General features: G+C 35.5%; 1 protein-coding gene across 1 annotated transcript in view; it reads right to left on the minus strand.

Moving 5' to 3' along the window:
* Window positions 1-1,112: 1,112 nt before the first annotated feature.
* APLF (aprataxin and PNKP like factor) overlaps window positions 1,113-23,945 on the minus strand; it is a 98,361-nt gene continuing 75,528 nt past the window's right edge. Inside the window, exons 9-10 of the mRNA XM_068982724.1 lie at window positions 12,551-12,597; window positions 1,113-1,696 (exon numbers count right to left, since the gene is read on the minus strand). Coding sequence (XP_068838825.1) covers window positions 1,494-1,696; window positions 12,551-12,597 — 250 coding nt within the window. The 3' untranslated portion in view covers window positions 1,113-1,493. The remainder of the gene's footprint in view (window positions 1,697-12,550; window positions 12,598-23,945) is intronic.

Below are 23,945 nucleotides of genomic sequence, written 5' to 3' on the forward strand. Positions count from 1 at the left end.
AGCTGATAAGATATTTAGATGTTTCCACTTTTTGACTGTTACAAATGATGTTTCTATGGACACTGTGTACAAGTTTTCATGTGGACACATGTTTTTAATTCCTTTGGGATATATCTATGAATGGACCAAAAAACACTTTAAGGATTAAGTTTGTGCAAAGTGAAAGTAAAAGTAAGTTCAAAGAATTTTTTTCACAGATTTGTCAAGCCCTGAAGACTACAGGGATATTAGAAGAGAAAATTAGTTTCTAAATAACAACAGAGAGAAAAATTAGAATAAAAGATAATAAAAATATTTATCTTTTCCTTGCTGTAACATAAGTAAATTTTAATGTTATGCTATTTGAAAACAAAAACACTAAGAAAACAATTACAAGTCTGTCCTGCTCTTTTAAGATATACATTTTTAGGTCCTCTTAGAATATAAAATATTAGTGCTTAACGAGGAAACTTTTGGTTTATGATTTACAATTTCAAAACTATATTTACTGCTGTTTGTACAAACCCAAATTAAAGATTCTAAACTATATTTCAAAGATTCTAAGTCATGTAAAATGAAGAGTATTACATAGCCTAAAGGAGTTTAAGAACAGAGATGCAGAAATATACTACATAAAACTGGAGAAGGGGTTTCTTCTTGAAACAAAAGGCCAGAATCTTGAATGCTGGCAGACAACTTGCTACTCTCATCTGAGGATAAAAGAACTAATATAATTTGAGAAAATTATGGTTAAAAATAATTCCTATATTCTTAAGAATAGCATATTGAGAGTTAAAAGCATCAGGCAGGACTTGTTTGAAAAAGAAATGGTCAAATTCTTTCAGGTTTTCTACTTTTAAACTCAGACATACAGTAAATTAGACTCAGGACATAAAATAGCATTCCCTGCATGGTGGACATTGCTATAGTCTAGTTGAATCTATTATCAGTATCCATTTTGTACTAATTTCCCCAAGTTTCAAAGAATGAAAGTAGTCAATGAAATTGCAAAGCTCACATCTAGGACATTAGAAAAAATAATAGCCATTATATGATGGCTGGTATTTTTTAAAGTCTGGTTCTGCTTTAAGAATTACTTCAATAGGAATGAAAGAAACGTGCTTTCCCACCAGTTACATAATCTGCCTGGTTATAACTGCATAGTATTCTACCTAAAGACAGAATCTTTGGAAAAAAGAAAAAAAAAGACCTTTTGTTTTGCAACCTATGATGTTTGCTTTTTATTATAAAGTACATGAAAAATATCAATTATTTCTTTTTAACTCTCTGTCTGCTTATTATTTCCAGATGTTTGAAATAACATAGCGAAAGCAAAGCAACAAAACAAATTTCATCCACTACACTGAAGGGTGACATTCAATGTTTCATTTGTGAAGAATCAATAGTAAAGTCGTAGCCATAAAAAGCAGAAAAACAATTATCCCTTAAGTGCTTCCTGAATTATTTTTCCATAAAGAAACAGTAAATATGATCCATATATGACTGCAGAGGAGTCACTTTTTTCTCTTCATAAACTTTTTTGCTTCTTTCAAAAGCCCTTCCATGTCTTCCTTCTCTAGGTCTCCCTTTTCTGGTTCCCAGTCGGAATCTTCGTCTGTTGGCTCGTATTCTTCTTCCTCATCATCTATAAAGCTGTCATTCAGGCTATATTCATTGGGTTGCCCGACACTGTCATCTTCATCCGAAATGCTTCTCACTGAAAAACAGTTTAGTACGTAGCATGTCAACTGTCACTCAACCTGGGTTTAGAAACCTCTAACTGTAAAATATCTTTGTCAAGAAAATTTTACTTAATACATAGCTAGCAATTATAAATTTCTAGAAAGGGGGCTAAAGCTATTATTTTTATTATTTGTTTTAACATTTGTTTAAATCAAACTTCTCCTACTATGAGGCTTCCAAGATTAAAATGTCCTCAGATTCATCATAATGGTTCCTTAATAATATCATAATCAAGCTACACCACCTTCCACAATGGTAGAATATATTTCTGCCCCAGTTATTCATTGTCCCTCCTTGCAATGTGATTCTATTTACCCATTCCCACTGATGTCAGACTTGGCCAAGGAAAAGTGAGTGGAAGTAGTGGCTTCCATGGAGAAGCCTGAAGGGCCTCTCTGTGATTCTGCTGTTGCCATTTCCCCTCTGCTAGGAGAATAGTGTGCCCCAGATAGAGGCTGATCCTTCAGCCTGGATTCAGGATGAGACACACGTGAGACGGGGCAACAGCCAACATGCAGCTCCATGCATATTAACATGAAGGAGAAATGCACCTATTTATTGTTATAAGGCACTGAAATTTGAGGACTGTTTGTTATCACCACAAAGCTAGCACAATCTGGTTGACACACCAGTGTGTGTTGCTCCAGTCGTGTCCGACTCTTGTGACCCCATGGGCTATAGCCCACCAGGCTCCTCTGTCCATGGGATTCTCCAGGCAAGAATACTGGAGTGGGTTACCATTTCCTTCTCCAGGCCACACACCAGAGTTGAGACCAAATGAGGACATATAAGCTTACAGACTTTGAAAAATTTAGCTTTACAGATCTTATAGCTCACACTTCAGTAAGACTAGAACTACTATGGTAACAACCATCAGAATTTACAGGTTTCTAAATGATATCATAATAGTAGAATTACAATTCTAAAATCCTTCTGTCTCAAAACTAGTTTCTTCCCTCATCCCAGTTTTCTTTTCACAGAGAGCAACAGAGTTGGTTTAAAATAAGGCAGTGAGAGACTCTAGGATGATGTGGAATATTTAAAGGTTAAAAATGTTTGTACTTGTGAATATGCTTCAGCGGAGGTTTCCCCAATGGCTCATCACATAAAGAATCTGCCTGCAATGCAAAAGACAAAGGAGATGCAGGTTTGATCCCTGGGTGGGGAAGATCCCCTGGAGGAGGAAATGGCAACCCACTATAGTATTCTTGTCTGAAAAATCCCGTGGACAAAGGGGCCTTGTGGCCAATAGTCCAAAGGGTTGCAAAAAGTCGGACGCGACTGAGCACACACATATGCTTCAGCTAGCTTCTTCCTAAAACATTCATATGTAACAGATATAACTTAAATGAAAGTTAAGAAATTTGACAGGAAAATTTTTCATGGCAGAATGATGACAAAGAAAGTAATTTATTTGTCTTTTTAACTTTCATAGCCCAGACACTTCTTTCTTTCTTATTATCATTACTCATTCCAAGCAGATTTGAGACAGGTTATAATCACGAGCTTACTGTGATTAGTCGCTCACTCATGTTTGACTCCCCATGGATTGTAACCCCCCAGGCTCCTCTGTCCATGGGATTCTCCAGGCAAGAATACTGGAGTGGATTGCCCATTCCTGCTCCAGGGGGTCTTCCCAACCCAGGAATCAAACCAATATCCCTTGGTCTCCTGCACAGATTCTTTATCACTAGCACCACCTGGGAAGCCTGTGTTATCATGAGATAACTCAAATAAAAGTAGAAATTGAGAACAAAGAAAGCAGAATGTAAGTATATCAACCTCAATTTTTAACATAATTAATATAGACTGAGCATCAAATTTCTCCCTAAGTTTGTTGGTAGCAAAAAGCCAAAAAGGCTACATAAAAACTTACTCAATTCTCATTAGCATAAGAAGCACACCAGTTCCTTGAGGGAAGTCTGAGATTATATTTATTTGTGTACAATTTTGATCTGCCTCTTGAGGGCATGTTTTATGTCTAACTAACCTCAATTCCTCATGTAACTTTTATGATAGAAAACAATTAAAAACCATTTAGAGGATAGTTTGCAGATGGGAAAGGGAGTGAGGAAGAAAGAACAGCATGTTTCTGTTTTTGACCATTTTGCTCTTGGAAGTGTCTCATATATATAAATAATGCCATCTCAATTAAGAGTCTCGTTTTAGATTCAGAAGTTAGCTTAGCAGATTTAGAAGGAAAATACATACAAAGCTGAAACTACTTCAGGCTCTCCTGCTTTATTGGCTGTTCCTTCTCCACCTTCTTTGCTGGATCTTCCTCATCTTCTCAACCTCTGAATTTTGGAGTGCCCAAATTTCAGGCTGGGACCTCTTCTCTAAGACACTCCTTATGCTGTATTAAGTCACCCAGTGCTGTCCAACTCTGTGCATCTCCATGGACGGTAGCCTGCCAGGCTCCTCTGTCCATGGGATTCTCCAGGCAAGAAAAATGGAGCAGGTTTGCCATTTCCTTCTCCAAATATAGTCCTTAGATGATTCCATCTAGTTGTATATCCTAAATCCCCAAATTTATATTTTAAGCTCTGACTACAGTGTAAATTCCAGACTCATTTATCTCACTGCCTGTGTACCATCTCTACTTAGTGACTAACAGAAATCTGAAATGCAACACTTCCGGAACACAGCTCTTGAGGTGCTTCACCCAAATGTGGTCATTCTCTTATCAATCTTGAACATACATTTGACTCTTCCAACCTTCCAATTTTTTTTTAATAATTTTATTTACTTTATTTCGGCTATGCTGGGTCTTTGTTCTATGCAGAACTTCTCGAGATGCAGTGAGGGGGGGGATACTCTCCAGTTGCGATACAAGAGCTTCTCGTTGCAGTGGCTTTTCTCATTGTGGAGCACAAGCTCTAGGGTGTGTGGGTTTCAGTACTTTAGCACATGGGTTCAGAGGCTGCAGACCCCAGGCTCTGGAGCACAGGCTCAGTAATTGTGGTGCATAGGTTTAGTTGTTCCAAGGCATGTGGGATTGAACCCGTACCTCCTGCAATGGCAGGCAGATTCTTTACCACTGAGCTACCAGGGAAGCCCCTTCCAATTGTTTTGGCAAGAAACCTTGGAGTTATCCTTGAATATCCTCTATAATATTTAATGTCAAAAGATCCTGTTGGCTCTACCATCAAAATATATCCATCACTTCTCACATCCACTCCAACACCCTGAATCCAATACCACCATCCTCTTCCTGGTCTATTCCACTATCCTCCTAGCTGGGTTCCCTACTTCTCCTCTTATCTGTTCACAAAGAAGCCAAAAAACCTCCCAATAGCTTTTTATCTCACTCTGAATAAGATCTGAAGTCCTCAGTTGTAGCTCTTGGCCTCCAGGACCCTACAAAACTGGTTCACTAGCTTTTCTTGTCTCACCTGCCATTCTTCATTTACGCTTTGTTCCAATCCTACCCTCTCTTCACTGCTCCTTGAATAAACCAACAGAGTCATCTCCAGGGCTTCTGAAGCATCCTTCTCATTGCCTAATATACCCATCCCTCAGAGAATCACCTAGCTAGGTCTCTCCTTCAGCCTTCTGCTCTAATATCAAATTATCAGAGTCCTTCTTTTACTGTCCTATTTGAAATGGGACCTGCCTCCCACCCCCATACACACCCTTGCCATTCTGTCCTCTTTAAGTCATTCAGTCATGTCCAACTCTTTGTGACCCCGTGGACAGTAGCCTACTAGACTCCTCTGTTCATAGGATTTTCCAAGCAAGAGTACTGGAGTGGGTTGCCATTCCTTCTCCAGGGGATCTTCCCGACCCAGGGATCGAACCTGGGTCTCCAGGATTGCAGGCAGACACTTTACCATCTGAGCCACCAGGGAAGCCCACAGCTTCCTTCCTTCTGTCCTCTTAACACAGCTTTATTTTTCTTCTTAGCAGTTATCACTACATGACATCACATAATTGTTAACATGTGCACTGTCCACCTTTGTGAAATTCTACAAGAGCAAGGTTCTGTCTCTATTGTATCCTCAACTCTTCCAACAATGCCTAACACATAAAAGACACTTATAGACTCATATTTGCTAAATATATGAATGAACAAATGAACCATCTGCAAATCAACTGCTGAACACCTTCAATTTACAGAAATGCTTTATTATAACCTACACTTTTAATCACTAGCCTGCCTGTCAACACAATGAATTGTATTACAGACTTTTATTTAAATCCTGATAACTGAAGGAGCTTTAAGCATCAATGAACCCTGGGAATCTTTAGCAACTTACTGGGTAGGTTCATTTGCTGAAGCAATAATGACATATTAATCAGAAGAATCCCACTCATTTCATCAAAAAAATTGCTTTTATCTATAAAATCATAACATCACATTCACGTTCTTTTAGCAAGAGGTTTAGAATCTGAAATAACCGTATGTAACAGAACTCAGTGTAGCTGGTAGTCAAATTCCCTCCCCTCTACTTCATATGAACTGGCACTCTGTGCTTTAAGTGAAAGCACCTGAAGAACTGCTTGACATGAGCAAGGCAAAGTCATGACAAGAGCAAGTCAGTGCCAGAACTCAGCACTATGCCCCTTCCTAGTGGTTCCAGGTCCACATTTCACGACAAGATTTTGAATGCTGACATTTTTTGTGGAACCAATTAAATAGACCCTCTTGTAGCAAATTCTGTAGTAGTGACTTCAAATATTCTACAATACAAATGCCATCTAGATGGGAGGGTTTTTTTTTTTAAGTGCTGAAGGTATAACTGGGCCATAGAGATGATGAAACTTTATTTACTAGAAAATGCTGAATTGGCACACTTGTTGATCTGAATTATTTCATGATTTCCTGAATCATGGGAATAATCTCAGGAAGCATGGTTCTGAAATAAATATGACTAGCACATAACCTAGGAATAAAATGTCTGTCTTTACCATAACAATTAAGTTTTATGCAAAGGGGCATTCACAGAAAGCAGGAATAGACATCCATGCATGTATTCCCTGAGTAAGCTGAAGCATGGTATCTGAGTATCTGGATTTAAAGTGATGAAGCCAGTAAAGTTCATATAAACCTTGTTATAACACTGTTTGCTACACAAAAAATTCAAAGAAACCCTCTCAGACAAGGAAGCATGTTGTTTAGAGAACTCAGTCATGAGGAGTCACATTATAGACGATCCCAAACCAAGACCCCAACACTGTACCCAGAACACTGTGGTTGGTACAAAGCTTACTGAAGTACAACAGTGAGAGCCTAAGATGGAATAATAGCTGTTTAATATTTTTAAGCAATAGCAAAAAACAATTTTTGTGGCTTTATTTTTTGTAGTTGTGACTTCCAATAGATTTCCACAGAATTAAACAGTATTTTTGGAAAAATAAGAGCCTACATTTAGCATTTTCTTATATTACAAATAGTTTATTTGAAATCTAATTGTTGAGCATGTGTAAGAAATCAGAAGTAAGCATGTTTCTTCCAAGTCAAGGTGAGCTCGGAAGCAGTAATTTTTTTTTTCTCTATCTTCACTTAGGTCACTTTTAAGTTTCTAGCTGCTAGTGACTGTTTATCTGTGATGTTCCAATGCCCTCACCCAATAAGAAGTCTCTAAAAAATGACATGGTTTAAGAAAAAGATGTATACTAAGAGGGTGGAAGTTTAAAGATCTGTGTCATAAATCCCTTGACAATGAACAAGGCATTTAGTGGAGTTTATCTTTTTATCTGTGAATCAAATGATGTTGATTAAATGACCTCAAAGATCCTTTCCAACCCCAAAGTTCTAATTTTAAGAACAAAGCAAGAATCTTCATTTTCTCTACAGGAATATGAAATGTACAGACAGGCTGACAGCTTGACTATTTGAAAGCAGCACAAAAGAAATAAGCTGTCACTTATTTTTAAAAAGTGATGGATAATACCTTCTACCATAATAATGAAAAATAACAAAGTCTAGAAAAAGTAACAAACTCTTAACATATTTGAAAGAACATGCTATTAACTATTTGGTATTATTAGGATGTGGTAATTTCTAACTTTTCTTTTTTTGCATAAGTATTTATAATATTTGTATTATATCAAATTTGTATCTAACATTTCCTATACAACTTAAAATTTCACCATCAAGTTCCTATCCAAAGAACCAAGTCTGCAGAGCTACTAAAGAGTACACTGTGTTATATGCATGATGGAAAATGTTTATGTGGAGAAAAAAATCTTTCCAAATTGCTGATTTTCTCCAAACAGTTTTATGGTAACAGGAAATATGAAGACAGGTGTTTCATAGCAGATTTATAGTTTAACATCAATAATTCTTCAGGCTTTATTTTCTTGTCCAGTAAATCTTAGAATTAGTTAGGATACTAATTTTCATTTAAGTGAAAAAATATTTTAGCCCAATATCTTTCAAGATGAAAGCTTACTACATACTACAAGAATAAAGATGTTTAAATGCCTCATTTTACTACGGAAGACTAATCTTTGTAATGAACCAAGCTACTAGTTGGGTATTCATATTTTAACTTTGGAAAAGCAGGTCTATCCATTTTATTATATTAATACATTAAATTTATTTCTTTTTAAAAACACCACTGCATTTGCCTTTTTCATGTTCTAAAATCTCTCAGCTTTTCCCACAGTAAGCAGCAGTTTACAAAATCCCATTTAGCATCACTAACCTTACTTAATAGCTTACTTTCAAGATCTTTTAGTTTCTACTTCTGAAAAGAAAAAAGCCTATATAAGCATATGTATGCATATGATTGGAGAACTAGAGAAATACTGAAATAGTTATCAGATCAGCAGAACATTCTAAATTTCAGCCATGAACAGTACTGATCCCTTTGAATCATGACTGTCACATAATAATAAAAGCCAGAGAGAATGACTCCAATAATCAAGTGATATAACAATGATGATAATTTCTTTCAAATGTTGTCAGCAAATAAGGTAGCTAAGAAAGTTTAAAATAATTTCCTAGTATTGATTACTCTTTTATTCAATATGCTGTGCTAAAACTACATGTAGCACTCTGAAAAAGTGTGGAAAGTTAGTAAAACTTTAAACCAATTAGATAAACAAAGAGCTGAACAGATGATTACAGTCAAACCTACAAAAATAGAAATATATGGCATAAATTGTTACATGTGTGGGAAAATTTTAGACTAAAGTGTTTTAGAAGTGCTACAAATCAGAAATTAAATAATAAAATAGTTTCATATAGTTATTTTATATTATAAAATTCTAGAGTAGTTGTATATAGTATATGGGTCTCTATCATAACTTTTATTGTTTTATTATGGATTAATGACACCTCACCTCAAATTTAACATGTATAACTTAAAAAAAAAACCAAACCCACAAACTACCTAGTTTTTCCTCCTGATCTCTATTATCATCTCTAAGCTCCTGATAATTTAGACTTTAATTTTCATTCATTCCTATTTTTGATTCATCCCATCCCCCACACCATGGCCGACCAGTTGGAAATTCCTCATCACTCTTCTTTCAGAATCTCACTTGTATCAAATCCTGTTTTCCATTCTCATGGCAGCCTAGTTCTGGTCCTTCATTCACCTAACTAACCTCCATAAGGCTTCCTCTGCTCTAGTTTGGACAGCTCATCAGTAGTTATTTGTCGCCACATCTTTGGTCTAGCTTTCAAGAGCTTCTACAATCTGACCTCAATGCATTCCTCTAGTATCATTCACAGTCAACAGACAGATCATAGAGAAAGCAAGAGACTTCCAGAAAAACATCTACTTCTGCTTCATTGACTATGCAAAAGCCTTTGACTGTGTGGATAACAATAAACTGTGGAAAGGTCTTAAAGAGATGGGAATACCAGACCACCTTATCTGTCTCCTGAGAAACCTGTGTGCAGGTCAAGAAGCAACGATTAGAACTGGACATGGAACAACAGGCTGGTTCCAGATTGGGAAAGGAGTACAGCAAGGCTGCATATTATCATCCTGCTTACTTAACTTATATGCAGAGTACATCATAAGAAACTCTGGCCTGGAGGAAGCACAGGCTGGAATCAAGATTGCTGGGAGAAATATCAATAACCTCAGATACGCAGATGACACCACCCTTATGGCAGAAAGTGAAGAGGAACTAAAAAGCCTCTTGATGAAGGTAAAAGAGGAGAGTGAAAAAGCTGACTTAAAACTCAGCATTCAGAATACTAAGATCATGGCATCCAGTGCCATCACTTCATGGTAAACAGATGGGGAAAAAGTTGAAACAGTGACAGATCTTTTCCTGGGCTCCCAAATCACTGCAGATGGTGACTGTAGCCACGGAATTAAGAGACACTTGCTCCTTGGAAGAAGAGCGATGACAAACCTAGATGGCATATTCAAAAACAGAGACATCACTTTGCTGACAAAGGTCCGTCTAGTCAAAGCTATGGTTTTTCTAGTAGTCATGTACAGACGTGAGAGTTGGACCACAAAGAAGGCTGAGCACTGAAGAATGGGTGCTTTAGAACTGTGGTGCTGGGGAAGACTATTGAGAGTCCCTTGGACTGCAAGGAGATCCAACCAGTCAATCCAAAAGGAAATCAACCCTGAATATTCACTGGAAGGACTGATGCTGAAGCTGAAGCTCCAATAATTTGGCCACATGATGTGAAGAGCCGACTCATTGGAAAATACCCTGATGCTGGGAAAGATTGAAGGCAAAAGGAGAAAAGGATGACAGAGGATGAGATAAATTTAAGAGAGCATCACCGACTCAATGGACATGAATTTGAGCAAACTCTGGGAGACGGTAAAGGACAGGGAAGCCTGATGTGCTGCAGGCTGTGCTGAAGTCCATGGAGTCACAAAGAGTTGGACATGACTTAGTGACTGAACAACAAGAGTATCATTCATTCACAGTAACTGCAGAGACTCTCCCTGTCAGCTAAACTGACGCACGTTCTAATTCCAAACACAACTTATTATTTTCTACCTCAATGTCCCTGACCAATCTATTACTCAATTTGTCTGGGATGTCCTATACCCACCTACCCAAAGCTAAGAAACAAAGATAACTGAAATCCTACCATCTTAAAGACCAACTTTACTTAAAATTCCCTTACTAAGGTACCCTGATAAATCCTAACAAAAAGCAAGATCTGGGTAATGTTAAACTTTAAGGATTTGGGAAATAATAAAAACACATATGTTAGAATTTTATGTCAGATATCTCTAAGAAATATAATGAGACTTATAAAATTTTAAATATCCCAGAGAGTTTAATTTATAGGTTTTATAGTTGGAAGAGATATCCTGACTATACTGCCACATAATAACTCTTGAAAGTACATTAAATATATAAGGCTAAACTGTTATGTCAAAATATCCTATTATTTAAAAAAGTATTTTCAATGAAGTAAAAATTTTTCTTAAAAAATGTTAAATGTTCTAAAAAATGTTCTTCATTCAGAAGATACTTCAATGATAATTCAAAGCAATTTTTCAAAGAAAATTCAGATACTTTTTAACAATGCCATATGTTGTATATTGACAGTTTTCAGGTAAATGGTTCCTAGTTCTACAAAGATAAACAAATCTGTCAAATGCTCTTCCATGGGAAAATGCTAAAATTAGTCAATAAAACAGAGTTTTAATCAATTATTAAATTATTGTTCAAAATAATATTTTTGAACTTTTGAAACTTTTGAAAGTTAACAACCATAAATGCTATAGCTTCAGATACAGCCTCAATAAGAAAAGTACAACATATAACCTCCATACCATATTAACTGAGATAAAGTGATCATATTTGTGTCTGGAGTACTAAAACACTAAAGTGTGTTTTAATAAGAAACAGTAAATAGAATTCCCTTCTGGTGAAATTAGCTATTTTTATCACTTGGTTACAAGTTGGCTGTGTTTATACATATACAAATGCATGTGGGCATAGCCTGGATATAGTTTATTCTCTCACTCTGTGGGCAGAAATACTGGATGTTGAATTGGCCACTGCATTATATAAATGATATAAAGAAGCCAGAATTTATTAAAGTGAAAAAATATTAGAGTTCAGAAGCAAAGAAAACAAGGCAAAACAGGCTGATGTAAGCAGGACTGATGATCATTCGAGAGTTGTTTCTTTGGTGTTTGTCCCTTACTTCTCTTCCCCTAAAATAATAGTTTCTATTGAGGATCTCTGTGGTTTTGAAGAAAGAGACTCTACTTTGGTTCCAAGGGTAGAACAAACTAATCAGTGGTCACAGTGATTCATTCAAGAATAAGAATGTGATTTAAACCAGTTTTTTTAAAAAAGTTAGTTTCATGATTTTTCCTAGGAATAGCAAGAATCAAAGCTGTTTTCTCTTTCTTCTTAGGTGTAAACATGGATGTTTACCATCCCAGCTGAATAAGGATGCATATAGTTGTTTGCTGGGGAGAGCAGCCAGTCAGGATAAAAATCACTCCTCTAAGGACAGTATGATGGAAGGAAAGTGGGTTATTGGTGACATTATTGACATTATTAATGAATGAGCTGAAGCAACAAATCTTGTCTAATCTAGCCCTACTTCTGGACTTTTCAGTAAAAGAAGTCAATATGGTCTCTTTATCATTCAGGCCAGTTTGAGATTTTGTTTTAAGGTACCTGCAAACAAAAGAATTGTAACAGATACAAAGGAAAATATAAATACACTGTTAGACAATGATTGCAGAAAAAATCTACATAAAAATTTATCATTTTTAAATCTAAGAAAATCATTAAAATCAATAATTCAACAAATTCACAGAAGCAGAGATTTTTAAAAACTCATTAAAATAAGTGGCAATTGTATCTAGGTTTAACAAGAGAATCCAAGGTTTCATTTTGAGTTTCCTGAAGTAAAATTACTTACCTGGAAATGTACTATGTCTATATTCTATCTTGTGCTGGGGATTCTTCCTAAAAAAAAACAAAAAGCAAATATAAGGTCAGGTTTGACAATCACTGAAAATGAATAAGACTATATAAATTAAACTGGAGCACTCGCTAAACTACAAATCAGCAATAAGCCTCTTATTGAAAAACATTTGCTTTGTTATTGCTGTTAACTACAGTCACCATGCTGTACAAAGCATCTGCTTTTTAATTACATTTACTGAGTGCCTACTCCATGCCAGGTACAGTGTTAGATGCAAAGTGTGGTGAACCAGACAAAGTTCTTCCCTCTTGACTTACATTCTACAGAAAGGCAATATGAGACAAATAAAATACAATATACTGTATTTTTAAAATGTCAATATCATATATCACATAAAGATATGATTAAATTAGTATATAAAATATATAACACAAAGTATCAAATTGTGTGTGTGTGTGTGTAATATCTGAAAGGATACTTTTAAAGCTCCTCTAGAATCCAAAAACAAAAGCATACAAGTCATGTCTCTCCAAAGGATACCAATCAACTGTTATGAGAAAATAAGAAAGTCAATATGCATTGAGAAACATATAACAACATATCCCAAAGTCAAACAGAAACCACTGTTTGAATATCTACTTTGGATTATATATATTGACGATCTCTTCTATCATTTTATTAAACAAATGTTCGGGTACACTGTATACATATAAGACATTCTCCAGATAATGCAAAATTGCCCAGGCAGCAAAACTTCAAAGCACTAACTGGTTCATCATGCTCCACTGGTGGTTACCTCTCTCTTAGGGGACTAACAAAGGAGAGTTGGGGAGGGCTGACAACAGACATGTGCTGAGATGGACATATGAAGCTGTTGTGAGGATTTCTTAAGTTTAAGGGCTTAATAGGTGGTAAGTAATTAATGTTGGCCGTTTGTTCATTCATCAGTGGTCCAAGAAATAGTCACAGGGCACTTATTACATGCGAGGCTCTGTGTCAGGTGTCAGTGACATTTCTCATTGCTAATGTCTCTTCTTTTGGGGGTAACTTTTCCTACAATATGAGCATAAACACAGTACGAGAGTGCAACCACACAATTAATTAGGGTCATATCTCAACAGTTTTGAAAAGGGGAGAAAAGATTCACCAAAAGATTGCGTGTTTGGGGTGATTAACCCAAATCTGACCGTTTAATGAAAAAGAAACTTCAAGGGTGAAAGAAATAAACTGGACAGCTTAAAGGTGATGAAGGGAGCTGCAAATGAACAAAGCTGTCTTGACGTTTGGTGGGAAGATCTTTCCTTACTGAATATGCTGGCACAGGTCATTAACTTGTTTAATTCAATCTTTATTAAAGTACAATTAATGTTGGATATCAGGAGAGGTAGAAAAGAAAAATGAAAGAGATTAATACCAGCGGTAGTTTTCATCAATAATCTGGAAAAAATTGCTGATCCTCTTAGATTACTTTTGGTAATATTCTTAAAATCTTTTTGTTATTATAACTGTGGTAAAATACTGGTAACTTTGTTTTTTTTTTTTAATGTCAAACTACTGAAAAGTAGTTGATTGGTACACAGAAATTCCATATATCCTCACTGAAATTCTTCAAGTGTTAACATTCTACACAGATGCCTCATTAACATCTATCTATAGTCATTTGCGATTTAAAGGCTTTTTCTCCTTCCTTTAATACGTTTGCTTTCAGAAAGCAATCTGAAAGCAGTCCTATCTTTTCCTGCTTTGCCCTGAACAGAGCAGGATTATTGAAAAGTTCAATGTGATCTTAATCGTTTGCTACTGGAGTCTCCTTCAAAAGCTGCTTTAGAAACTCTCAAGCATCTAAAAACAAACACAGAAATGAAATCAAGTGAGTTAATGGAGATAAGTACAGTTTGTGTACCAAATACCAGTTAAAAGACTGTTGACATCAGTTCTCAGGCTAGAAAGACTAAAAGGAAAAGTATCCTTTTTAAAAGGCCAAATGAAGCCTGGTGGGGACAGGGGTAATGGTTCAACCTTAGAGTTGCAGAACGTGGTTATCTTGGGACATATCCACCGCTGCACTCACATACCGATCTACATAATCTAACCTCACATTCAATTTAGGAAAAGGCAAGCCTTTTCAGAATAAATGAATAGGGGGAAAGGTTTACACTGGTATATTCCAAAAAAGGAGAAAAGAAATAAGTGTTATGAAATTCTGTGCTCAGAAAAGATTTTCAGCACCATGTGCAGATTTTCAACTGCCTTAGAGGGGAAAAGGGTGTTTCTCTGAGGTTTCCTTAACAGTTTCTATCCTTTTGTAGGAGAATTTGATACTATTTTCATTAAAAGGCAGGTAAGACTGAAATGAAGAACAGAAGAAACTAGCTGTGCTGGTGCTTTTCCACATTTAACTTAGAAATTAAACTTCCAATTTAAAATAAAAGAATTAATATCAATATTCTGCTCATTATTTCATTGAAAATGGAGAAAAAATATTATCTGGGACAGGTTCAAGTTTCCTGTTCTAGGGTATTTTCAAATATACTTTATTCTTTCTTGATGACATAACTCACAGGATAGATTTTAATAAAAAAATAGCCAAAGCAGAAACAAAAATGTATAATCACAGGCAAAAGCATACTCAAAATAAAAACAAATTTTAGACATTTACATAGCAATTTAAATGTAAAAAAACTAAGTATTCTGAATGTTAAATTCCTTAAATTATCCTCTCCTTCAAGGTCGCTCATAATCTCGGTCTGTACCTTTATTTGCAGCCCAATCCTTCATTTCTTCTTTGGGAAAACAGCTTCTGATTTTTTGCCATTGATAGGCACTTGCTCACAGCCATTTTGCCAAGAATATTCTTCTATATCTATACTACTTACCTAAGTACCTTCCTCAGGAAAACTCTGATAATTACTGGTAATATCTCCAGAATATATTGTTCGTATCTACCATTTAGTACTCACCACATAATTTCTTATACAGTCATTTAAATTTTCAACACAAATGTGACTGTGTGTGTGTGCGTGTGCACGTTTATGTATTATCTCATGTGTCAAGTGAGCTGCTGGAGGTCACGGCTTTTTCTTACATTATAAATATCTTTTACAGCTCCTATAAGAGTATCTTTTACGAGGTGGCATTCAACTATACTTTTCATAAATTACCTACCTATTACAATATAATCAACTCTTTCCATTCAAAGAGTTTTTTTAATTGAGCTTTTACATGAGTTTCCAAAATGATGAAATATTTTCTATTTAAGAGGAACAAAAAGACACCTATTTTTGCTACCTTTACTATTATTTCAAAATGATTATTGAAATTTGCAAGAATCATTTGTAATATAAACCAAAGTTTAAAATTCTCATTGGCTGGTACAAAAAACAGTTCCAGTCATTTCTACACTGATGAGTTTTCTTATGTTTTTTTTTTTTCTTTTTCTAGTAAATCATAATCTATGGATCCTGATGTTTTTAAAAGAATTTCCATTGAAAGGTAGTTTTTCTCTTGGATACAAGCCTATTCTCATTATGTTGAAAAGAGTGTTCACGTGATGAAATTGCTCTGTGCTCACACCTACAAAGTTAATAATCAAAGTACTCACGGAACCTTTTTACACAAACCTAGGACTAAAATGTGTTAGAATTTCCTGCCATTAACAATTCATATTACCTCCCCAGGAAACAATGAAAATCTGACGATCACATTAAGCGGACTCCACTGCAAACAGGTTCCTGAGATACTGATTGCTCAGCATCACAGGACACTTAGCTCTACTCAATAAATCACTCCAGTCAACAGGAACACAGAGTCCTTCACATACAGTTTAGAGACAAATGCCACAGTGACTTGGACCTATTCTCATCCGGCTTGTTAAAGTTTAAACCATCAGCATTATGCTGTAGAAGGGGCTCAAGGTGTCGAGATCAGAAGAACCGAGTCTGAATTCAAACTACATTGTTTACTGGTTTTGTGATTCGGGGCAAGTCCTGTGAACAACTCTGCACTTACTGATCTGTAAAGCATGCAAAGTACTGCCTACCTCACAGAGGGTTGTTTGAAGTATTAAATGAAGTGATGTGCATAAACATTTGTGGACCACTAAGCATTTTACAGTTGTTAACTATTTTTACAGAAACAAATCAATTTTACTTTAAGATAGGCAACAATGTCTGAAAACTCTATGTAAAAGTTGGCCAGTAAAAGTAACGGCCAGCTAATATTAAAGAGCTAAATTTTTCCTTCAATAAAACATACAATTACTACCCTTTAATATTTCTCCCACCACACTTCACATATTTATAGAATATTTTATAACATTTGCCCATGCATATCCTATTTTAAAATATCAGTTATTAATAATACAGCAGAAGGTCTTTTTCATATTACCCTGGGTTAAAGTTAAGTGGCAATACTGTACAGCTCTTTGGGAACATATGAATATCTGAAATAACTTTCAAGGACAATGTAGCAAAATTCCACTCAGGACTTTTTCCTAATAGTGATTGGAAATACTTAGAGCTCATTCATAAAAAATTTACATCAACCTTTTTCACAAAAAGCATTTTTGTAACTCAGCAGGCCTCAAAATCCTGTTGACATTTTTTTTTTAAATCTCTGGGTTTTTAAACACAGACATATACACTCATAACTACATCAGGTTTTTATGAGCTGCTATATTTTAAAATACACATTTTACAAAGCATTTGTGGTCTTATGAATGATGTGAATAACAAATACATATCTGAAGGAAAAACATTCAGAAAGAGAAAATAGAAAACGTCTTCAAATTTGCTAAGGTCTGTTATGCCCAAGTCACGAAATCTCCCAATGACCACCAGGGAGCCGATATCCGATGCAAAAGCAAGAGAGTTTTTATTACCAAGCTCGAGCTGGGGCTCCCCCCGATACGGACGCAGCAGCTATAGGGAGGAGCCCTGAGCTCTGGGTTACATTGCTTATATAGGGTATTATCGCGTGAAAAATTCAAAAAACGGGAGTCTCCGGGTCTGATTGGTCACCTTCTGGTGAAGGGTTAGGTGTTGAGTTCTGATTGGTTTTCCTTTCCCGGGCTTGACCCGAATTTCCCGGGCTGGCCAAGGGTTCTGATTGGTTCGCAGGTGGTGGGGTGAGGTCAGGGGATTTCCAAAGGCTCTTTTCCCGGAACCTTACAAAATGGAGTAGCTTTGATTCTTCAAGGTCCTGATGTGGGAACAAGATAGGGTATGTGGACAAATACAAAAAGCTTGTATAGCTCAACAGGAATGAGGGAGAAGGAAAAGAGTAGGAAATGAAGTCAGAGAAGAACTTGAGCCATGGTAAACAGTTTTGTGTGAGGCTACTGGACAATTCTGAATAAGAAATCAACATGATATGACATTTTTAGAGAACTGCTCTGATTGCCGTGTGAAAACTGAACTATTAAAAGGCAAGAGAAGAAACAAGGATGTCAGTTAAGCTACTATTGTATGTACACCAGATCAGAGATGACTGTGGCTATGACTAAGATGACTGAGGCAGAGGAATTAAGAAGTGGTCAGGTTCTTAACTTATTTTAAAAGCTGAAATGGTAAGAACTATTGATGAGTGACTTGAAGGAAAGAGAGGAATCAACGTTGCATCTTGGTTTGGGGCCTTGGTATGAGAATGGTGAAATCATTTACAAAGGTGGAAAACAATTGGGAAAGAGTTGTTTTCATGACAAAAGTCAACAGTTCTGTGTTGGATATGATAAGTCTGAGCTATTTTGCAACCAAGTGGAGGCACTTAAGCAAATGAGTCTGGAGCCTACACTAAATTAGCTCACCTACAGAGTAAGAACAGAACCGCAAAGGGAAAGGTTCAGAGAACTGCACCCTAGGGTTCAGCCATAATTACAGGTAGGAAAAAGGAGACAGCAAAGAAGGCTGAGGAAGAGCAGCCAGGAATGTTAACTGACCTGACTTTATGAACTGGACTACATTTCTCTCTGTTCTAGATTTCCCTACTATTGAATGGAGGCCCCCAGAGCACAAATGTTTCAGCCTTCTTGTTTTCATGAGGAAATAAGGCCCAGGAAAATCAAATGGCATGCAAAGTTTTGCTACACAATTGGCATAACCATAACTAGAACCTAAGTCTGCTAATGTAAAAACCCATTATCTCTCCATCACAGAGATACCTAAAGATTAACTAGGCAGCGATAAGAACAGAATAACAATTTTTATTTTTACTTCCAAAAATTTGATAACTTAATACTAAACTTACCACTCAAAATTTTCAAATGAACCTAAAGTACCATTTCACATCAACTTTTAATCTTTTATGAAAGACTTTTTTATAAAAAAAACTTTTATAAAAAGCATGTCTGATGCTCAATATTCACTCAATGAGTAAACGATCATACTATGCTTTTGTTTTCATTGTGAAATAATTTATCTTACACTAGTGAAATTCAACATTTATTTTAAAACCTAAAGCAAAAACATGAATCCTATGTTTTCATATATTTAAGTCTCAAATTTAGGAGAAAAAGGAAAATTAAAAATATGATCTTACTGAAAGAGTAAGCCAACATAAAACAAGGGAAACTAGTCAATCTGCTATTTTAAAATCATTACAATTTACTATCTCTGAGAACGTGTATATATATGTGTGTGTGTGTGTGCAATTAACTAAATATAACAAAGAAAAACATTTATTAATGTATATTCAAATAAAGAAGAAAGAAAAAACAAAACCACAGAAGACACTCCAGCACATTTTCTCAAGGCTACATGACACATTACATATCAAGTAGCAATGTTGTCACTACTATTTGTGTTTTGATGCTTTTACTGCTACTTCTAAATGAAGTTAAAAAAAAAATTACAGCCATGTCTCCAGGTAAAACTGTGTAACCAGTGATTAACATTTACTCTAAGATACTTTCTTCTAAGACTGCATTCTTACACATGATTAAAGAATTGTGAACATGGCAGGTTACTTCCTCTATATGCAGGTCCTATAAAAATGGGTGATGTTATCAGCTTTGATTATACTTAACTCGATGGCCTGACATGACTGATTCTGGGAATCTCAACTATGAGGCAATTAGAGTTTCCCTATGAAAACCCGTTTATTTTGCCTCAAATAATATAGTATGAATTTATACTAAATACACGTGTTCCTGTTTTTATTAAGCAGCTTCTAAAAATCAGTGTTTTGTAGTTTAAGGTGTACATTTGCACACATGATTAGGATAACACTGCAAAACCAAACAAAAGATAACACTGCAATAACTTGGAAAACTTCGAAAATAAAAGAGAAAATCGCAAAAGATTTTGTATGATAGTTGGGCTTCCCTGGTGGCTCAGCTGGGAAAGAATCTGCCTACAATGCAGGAGACCTGGGTTTGATTCCTGGGTTGGGAAGATCCCCTGGAGAAGGGAACAGCTACCCACTCCAGGATTCTGGCCTGGAGAATTCTATGGACTGTATAGTCCATGGGGTCGCAAAGAGTCAGACATGACTGAGCGACCTTCACTTTCACTTATATGATAGTTAAAAATCTGGATCAGCAAAAAACAAAAGATAGTAATTTTAACATCAAATATATGCTTTTTAAAATGAATTATATTGGCAAAAACATTGTGCGCAGATTCATTCTAATGAGAGCACTTATATGGTGACTGATATACTTCCTTACATCATCCCTCATAGAAGGTATTCCAATTTAAAAAAAGAAGTGGAGCTTTGGCTTCTGGAAAATATGAAGGTACCAACACTTTCATTCGTATAATACATGCCCTCCTAAGGTTTTGTAAATCTAAGGCAATATATGTAAGTTTGACTTTACATGTTGATACTAAGCTGGTTGTAGATGGATTCTGCTCATTTTAGTGTATATACATTCTAAGTTTAGTGCTTAATTTAACAAATAAAAACAGGAGTAATACACTGCATAAAATCCTATTATGCACCAGAGGAAGTGAGTCAGTGGCAAGCACAGCAATCAATGGGTTATGCTGGACAATAAGTGTCTAATTTATTAGACAAGTACCTTAAGCTAATCAAATGCATTAAACTGAACGAGTCTTCTGACAAATTGCAGCGGATAGCACAAAAAGGAAAAAAATCAGTTAAATGGGCAAGATACTGAAAATGATACCATGAACTAGTTCCTTCAAATTATCAATTTTCAAGCTGATTTAATTGTTATATTTTTAAAAGTATAACATCACAGAAAATGTTAATAATGCCTATAGTTTTAGGAAAAAATAAAATTTAATAATTAAGGGTGGTTTTTTCAACATCAACTTCCTATATTATATGGGAATTTTTATTTTTTACTACATAATGTATTTATTAACATGTGATCCATATCTGTCTTACTCATTGAATGAAATATCTGAAAATTAAGTATATCCATCTACGTACAGTTTTATTTTTTCATATTTGCTCTATAGTGATAAAAACTTTGACCATAGATGACAACACTTGCAAATACAAAGCAATACCACATAAATTTAGGTAGCTGATGCAGTATAAGATTAAGATTATTTAGTGTAGAATACAACATTGAGATCACCTAGATTTACCAACAAGAAACTGACTTGGACTCATTCAAGGGATTAGAAGGTAAGACTGGGAAGCAAACAAATTAAAAACCAACCTAATATTTCACTTGACGGAATACTTGTTTTTTACCTGAGAATAATTTTGTAAAGGCAAAATTTTTAAAGATAAAAAGCAAAGATATTTTAGCTCATGAATTTCACCTCTTTCAAATGTATCAACCATCACAGAGTACAGGCATATTACAACTTTACTTTTAGAACACATATATTGATACATATTTACTTTTCTAAATCTAATAATTTCTGGCTGATTTTGTGCTTTATGATCAGTGAGGATTCAAGATTTTTCTTCTGTGGCGACAGGAAAAATCTGACATGCATTTACATAAAAACTCTTTTAAGCAAGCTAAATTAGAACATTTTTCTCATTCTGAGTCAACAGGCTTATAGTCTCACACTGCTGAAATAAACATCTAGACCCAAGATGGAGCTGCTTCTGCCTAGGGTCCCTGTAAATGCTCTACCTAATCAGAGACACAGTGGGTCCAATCAGCCAATCCCCACAGGCCGAACCAGCTCTGGGCTCTGTACTTACTTCCTTGTTCCTTCTCACCCCAAACAAGGTTGACTGTGTAGCCCTAGCCAGTCAGATATGTTCTCTTTTTCTCTACCTTGTTCTTTATTCTTCATCCTTTAACAGCTTCCTGTCTTCTGCCCTATTCACACTTCTCCAAATGGAGACTGCTTCATGAAGTGTTAAATAAAGTTAATTTGTATCATTCAAATTGTCTTCTTTAAATCATTTTTTAACAGCATGAAATGTGTGTGTGAGGCTAAAAAGAACCCCAATAGTTTATTCTTACAAATCAAGATTGTTAAAGAATAAACTGTTCATAATATTATATCAATTTAGTTATGGCAACGATACAAAATAAATCTACTAGAGCCTGTTTTCTGCCTAACTAAAAATTATAATGTAACAAGAAAGGGTATACAAATATATATCATGCTTCTACAATCTGGTTTCTAATATCTTGCTGATTTGAAAAATTCACAATTTCTTCAATCAAAGTACTTTATCTGTTTTTTTTCTTTTTTTCAGCTCCAAAATATTATTTTGCCATTTGGCTAAAAAGACAAAGACCAGCAATACTTTAGAAGCCATGACTAGCAACGGTGGAATCAGGCCACACCACAGAGAAAGGCTGAACAGGAGGAGAGAAGAGACTTGGTTTTGAGCTCCCTCACTTTGGCATCTTAAGCAACTAATTTAACCTTTCTTAGTCTCCATTCCTTTATCTGTAAAACCATAGTCAGAATAAGTGATAACATCTAACATTCTCCAAGAGTCTCTCTAAACTGTAATTAAAACTAATGAGGGAAAAAAAACTTAAGATTTTATCTTCAAGTAGAAACAAGGACATCGAGCAGCTCAATAGCTGAAGAAGAAAAGCACAATGTACGTACATATAAATATATTTAGATATAGACATGAAAGTTTTTGCTATTACATGTGAGTCACTGGCCTCTGAGTAATTTCTCTTGACTACTCCCTACTCTGTCCTCATTTAAAGTGATTGATGAAAGAAAGGGTGATGAAAGAAAGGGTGATGAATGATGCAATTTTTTTACATCATTATTCTTAGCAAGGCTTTGCATTTTGTTTTTATTCTCCTAAAGAATAGGCATACTGCATTCTACTTCTGAAAAGGGTGTAGGACATCATGGCAGACAAATACTCTTGTTTTAACAACTTGGGGGGGTGGGGAACAACACTGATATATTGTTAAAAATTTATTTATGAGAGAATTGTGGGAACAATGAGAATTTTATATTATCTAAAATTCCAAAGAGAAAAAGTCCTTCTTAGGGGAACTGACAATAACTCGTGCTTCTCTTCCTAAGAGAGCTTTGACAATTCTTAGCATAGGCTAAGATTTGGACCAAATGGAGGCACACTATTTGAGGAAAAGAGAAACTAGTAGAGCTTATCATGGTCGCATGGGGTTGTCACCACAACAGTTTAGAAACTCAGGGAATTTCAAACACGAGGCAGATTTTTCCCATGAAATATTTGCTGAGTTCCTAGGAGCTCTGAGAAGCTTAAGGTCTGAATTTGAATTTTCAAAAATGCAGAGTAAAATTTCTAACCCAGATAGTATCTCAGAGACAAAGTACCACTAGAAGGAAGACATCTATAACAAACACATAACTAGTATCTAACCAACAATTATTAGGAAATGCAAGGGAATATGATGAATGACAACCTGGTAATGCAGTCAGCTAAATCCTGACTAAGGATACTCCTCAAAACAAAAGTCAGCTTTCTTCAACAAACGCACTGCAAGGAAAAGAGAAACCTATTAATTAAATAACTTAAGAAAAATGGCCACTTTCTGTCATAGATGGACCTTAACTGGATTCTGATATGGAGAAACAAAACGGGGGAAAAAATGAGACTACAAGGAAACTGGGATACCTGATAGAATACCTAAGACAACTGAATATGGATAAAATGGGATGAAAAAGATACAATGACTTCAACATCATCTAGCAGTAGGGATAAGATGGAGGGAAATGTGATATGTATGAAAAAATACTGGCCATGACTTGATAATTACTGAAAATGACTTACAGCTTCATTGGAACTTACTCTACACTCCCCTCCGAATTGTGTATACATATAAAATCCTGCATTACAAAAGTTTTTTAAAAATGAAAAGGTCTATTATCACAGTGCCACAAATTATGACATGAGTTGTGAAAGCTGTTTTGTTCCAAAAATATGGACATAAATGTATTTGTTCTACAAGTAATCTCACTCAACATTGTTTCATCAGTCCTTGATATTTAAT

This window comes from Capricornis sumatraensis, chromosome 1 (assembly GCF_032405125.1).
Source record: "Capricornis sumatraensis isolate serow.1 chromosome 1, serow.2, whole genome shotgun sequence".
Lineage (NCBI taxonomy): Eukaryota > Metazoa > Chordata > Mammalia > Artiodactyla > Bovidae > Capricornis > Capricornis sumatraensis.